We start from the raw sequence: 4,637 nt of genomic DNA on the forward strand, positions 1-4,637 counted from the left end.
ACGGCACATCAAAACGCATATTTTACAAAATCACATTTAGCACACTCTTACACATTTTATTTTACAAAATCACATTAAGCACACTCATACGTATTATATTATGATCATATATTTTTGCTATTAAAAAGAAAAACTCATTGACCGCATCTTCCAGCTTTCCAGGGGAGGAAAGAAAATCATCGAAGTCCACGTCAGCCTCCAGGCGCATCATACGACGCGTCGGTACACGTCATCCACAAAGCACCAGGACACCTTCCTCCTCTCTCCCCACACCCCACTTCCGTTCGGCGAAACAGAAAACCCAACGGGAGAAGGAGATGGAACCAGCCACGGCCGCCGGAAAGTCCCCTGATCCGATGCCGTTGCCGCCCCCGGAGGGTCCATCGCCGGTGGGGACCTCCTCATCCTCCGCCTCTGCCCCGGGTACGCAGGCGCCGGCACCGGCGCCTCCGGGGGCGCGGGAGGTCGCGGCGGCGATGGAGGCGGTGGAGCGGGACGCCGCCGCCATCGCCGAGAGCTACGCGTCCCTCTTCGCCTCCCTCCGCGTCGCCCTCTCGAATGTACGTACTCTCTCTTCGCAGACCAAAACGCGGCGAGCCTTCGAGCTCTGTTCGCTGCTCTGCTACTCCTCCTTCACATTCCCAAACGCGACTGATGGATTACGATGAATCTTACTGCTGCGACGCGCGGAAACGAAGGTCACCTCGACGTCGGCGGAGAACATGGAGTGCTTGGGCGACGTCGTCGGCCGCCTCCAGGAATCTGGTGAGGCCTCGAGACTGTTGGGGAATCTACTAGGCTCTCTCGAGTGTTCGCATGTATTGAGGTCGCACCTCCTTTACTTGTAGCAATAGTGATTGCAAGGTTTCCATAGTTTGATGTGCGAATTTCTATTAGATGTTACTTTTTGTGTTTCTTATGCGTTTTATTTCCATTAGAGTGGCTGATTTTTACGCTGGTTCGCCAAACCTAACACAACCCTCCATATTTTCTCATCGCGGGCTTGGGACCGGCAACGGCAGTGTTTCTTATGGGTCCCGATGGGTCCCGATGGCATCCCTACTGAGGTGTGGAGATGCCTAGGCGAGAGGGCGGTAGTATGGTTAACTAACCGTTTTAACCTAATTTTCCGGTCAAACAAGATGCCGGAGGAATGGAGGAGAAGTATTTTAGTACCGATCTTCAAGAACAAGGGAGATGTTCAAAGTTGTACTAACTACCGGGGGATTAAGCTGATGAGCCATACGATGAAGCTTTAGGAGAGGGTTATCGAGCATCGCCTAAGAAGATTGATAAGGGTGACCCAAAACCAGTTTGGGTTCATGCCTGGGAGGTCGACCATGGAGGCGATTTTCTTAGTACGACAATTGATGGAGAGATATAAAGAGGAGAAGAAGGACTTACACATGGTCTTTATTGACCTAGAGAAGGCGTATGACAAAGTACCGAGAGACGTCATGTGGTGGGCCTTGGAAAAACACAAAGTCCCAACTAAGTATATTACCCTCATCAAGGATATGTACAAGGATGCGATGACTTGTGTTCGAACATGTGATGGCGATACCAGTGACTTTCCAATTAAAATAGGACTACATCAGGGGTCAGCATTGAGCCCTTGTCTATTTGCTTTGGTGATGGATGAGGTCACAAGGGACATACAGGGTGATATCCCTTGGTGTATGCTCTTTGCTGATGATGTGGTGTTAGTTGACGAGAGTAGGGCAGGAGATAATATGAAGTTAGAGCTGTGGAGACACATGTTAGAGTCGAGGGGGTTCAGACTGAGTAGGACCAAGATCGAGTATATGATGTGCGACTTTAGCCCGACTAGGCATGAGGATGGGGACGTTAGCCTCGAAGGTCAAGTGGTGGCCAAGAAGGATACTTTCCGGTATCTAGGATCAATGCTTCAGAAAGATGGAGACATTGATGAAGATGTTAGACATAGAATTTCAGCCGGTTGGTTGAAGTGGCGGCAGGCTTCGGGCATTCTCTGTGACAAGAAGGTGCCACAGAGGCTAAAAGGTAAGTTCTATAGGACGGCGATTCGCCCGGCGATGCTATACGGTGCTGAATGTTGGCCTACAAAAAGACGACATGTCCAGCAACTGAGTGTAGCAGAGATGCGTATGCTGCGTTGGTTCTGCGGGCATACAAGAAGAGATAGAGTCCGGAATGAAGAGATTCGAGATAGTGTCGGGGTGACACCTATCGAGGAGAAGTTGATTCAACATCGGTTGAGATGGTTTGGACATGTACAACGGAGGCCTCCCGAGGCGCCGGTGCGTAGTGGAGTTTTAAAGCGGGGCGATAATGTAAAGAGAGGTAGAGGTAGACCTAGACTAACTTGGGACGAGACGGTTAAGAGAGACCTTAAGGAGTGGAATATCGCTAAGGAATTAGCTATGGATAGGAGCGCTTGGAGATTAGCAATTAACGTACCTTAACCGTGACCTTTGTTACTTTTTGTTTAACCCCTAAATCTTCCTTTGGCTTGTGCCCTTTTTGTGTTTCTTATTCTTATTTTCCGTGGGTTTCATCTCTAGCCTACCCCAACTTGCTTGGGACAAAAGGCTAAGTTGTTGTTGTTGTTGTTGTTGTTACTTCTTGTGTTTGGGGTTGTCATATATGATTCCATGGGCTGAGTCTCTAAACATCAATTATTTTGCTGGGGCTCCAGATTATGATTGTTACCCTTTTTATGTTTTTGCAGCACTTGAAGCATCTTCAAAAGGAAATAAATACATCAATTCGTGCTTGAGGTGATCAGTTTGACCAAGACGTTCATCTTTCATCTTGCCATGCATAGTGTGATAGTACAGTGTGTGGACTGTGGACTGCTTATTCTAGTGGGATATCTTGCTAACTAATAGCAGTTCTGGAAGTATTTGTGAACTGCACATTTCTGTAGTGACTAAAAGTCTTGCTGCATTTCATGATTACTGTGATCCTTGAAGCGAAAGAAGATATTATATGAAAAAAACTGTATTTCTTTTTCAGAATAATGTTCTTTATATGTATTTACAATGGTTAGCACATTTTGTGTTTCTTGATTCTTGCTAGGCTTTCCTGATAATATATTTCTGCAGGTTAAATGAGGAAATGAGAGGCTTGGAAGGCCTTGCTATGCAACTGTATCCTTTTGTTAGTTGACAACATGTAGTTCTAGTCACTATGGAATTGGTTAATGGCCATCTTAATATGATGGTCTCAATGTGTGTTACTTTTTCATAGTAGTTTAACTCTGTTTATTTCTGTCTTGTTAAATCTTAATTTTCTGAAAGAAAGATACTACGGAAGAATGTTGATTCATTAGATTTGGCTGTCAATCAGTTGCTCCGCCTCCCCTAGTCCATGAATATTATCAGTAGTTCATATAAGGTAACTACCACTGGAAATCCGTGACATGTTTCTTGAGCCACATCGAATTGTTTTTTTTTTGGTGGCTCATATGCTCTGAGAGTGCTTCAACGCCTTATTCAAGGAAAAGCTAATAGTAATAGCAAGATTTCCAAAGTAAAGTGTCAATTACCCACTTTAGGCTTTGGAAGAATTGATGCCCTACTGTACAGTACAGGTGCTTGTGCATCTTTTTCTTTTTTGGAAACTGTACAGCGGGGGAAGCCCCCGCCCTTGTGCATCTTTCGGTAGGCTCATTGAATTTATGTTTTTTTATATATACCTACGATCGCTAACTTATTTTGAAATGTTTGATGTACTCGATACTTCACTATAAGATAATACCTCATGAGTTATTATCCACAGCAGGTGCACATGTACTGATTCTTGCCACTATTGTGCTGCAGGTTGTAAGGAAATTGATACACCAAATACATGCCAAGTGTTTTAGTTCCGAGGCAACCAGGTGGTGGAATATGAAGGGGCTTATACCAACAAAGGATGACTTTTCCCTTCCATGGCATGATAAAATACTCCTAACTCTTGATTTGATTTATGCTTCCATCTTATGTGTATTTGTAAAAATACATGCCAAGTGTTTTAGTTCCGAGGCAACCAGGTGGTGGAATATGAAGGGGCTTATACCAACAAAGGATGACTTTTCCCTTCCATGGCATGATAAAATACTCCTAACTCTTGATTTGATTTATGCTTCCATCTTATGTGTATTTGTAAACAATGCTATGCAAGTATGCATTTATTGAAAAATATCTTTGTCTTCTTGTGATGTGTACATGGAGTTATGTTTGTAAATGGGTCATTCAGCCCATGGACTATCTCTTTAAATTGGGGATATATGGCACCAAAGGTTTTCCTGTTATATCTTCGCTCTGCCGTTCCTTATCTTTGTTTGCTCATCCTTGGATTTATGACAATGATCCCACTTGTGATAACATTAAAATATGTGTGGTATTTAGATCTGGACTTAATCTTTCTATTTTGCCAACAATTTTAACTACTCTCATTTGTTAGCGAAAATTAATAGCTTAAAGAGACAGATGCCTTGTGAGGTTAACATGAAAATGGTAACTTTCTCATTACCTTTCTTAGGCACCACAAAAATTGTGATGAAGAGTAACTTCTTATTTATTCCAAAGACCTTTGCTATTTTGTGCCTATATTCATACAATTGCTCGACCCTGACTGGTTGCTGGATAGCCTGATTACCAGCCATCTCT

The 4,637-nt window shown here is 43.9% G+C and overlaps 1 protein-coding gene across 2 annotated transcripts; it reads left to right on the forward strand.

The window, feature by feature from the left end:
• Positions 1-229: 229 nt before the first annotated feature.
• LOC112881846 (pertactin autotransporter) lies at positions 230-4,302 on the forward strand. Of its 2 annotated transcripts, none has more exons than XM_025946738.1 (6): positions 230-560; positions 699-765; positions 2,714-2,762; positions 3,090-3,134; positions 3,289-3,381; positions 3,807-4,302. In XM_025946738.1, exons 1-5 carry the CDS (start codon positions 318-320, stop codon positions 3,314-3,316), a joined length of 432 nt encoding a protein of 143 aa, XP_025802523.1. In that variant the 5' UTR covers positions 230-317; the 3' UTR covers positions 3,317-3,381; positions 3,807-4,302. The 2 variants fall into 2 exon arrangements, with proteins under 2 accessions (XP_025802523.1, XP_025802522.1); XM_025946737.1 differs by having other exon boundaries at positions 231-560; positions 3,285-3,381.
• Positions 4,303-4,637: the final 335 nt, after the last annotated feature.

Source organism: Panicum hallii, chromosome 2 (genome assembly GCF_002211085.1).
Source record: "Panicum hallii strain FIL2 chromosome 2, PHallii_v3.1, whole genome shotgun sequence".
In the NCBI taxonomy this organism is placed as follows: Eukaryota; Viridiplantae; Streptophyta; class Magnoliopsida; order Poales; family Poaceae; genus Panicum; species Panicum hallii.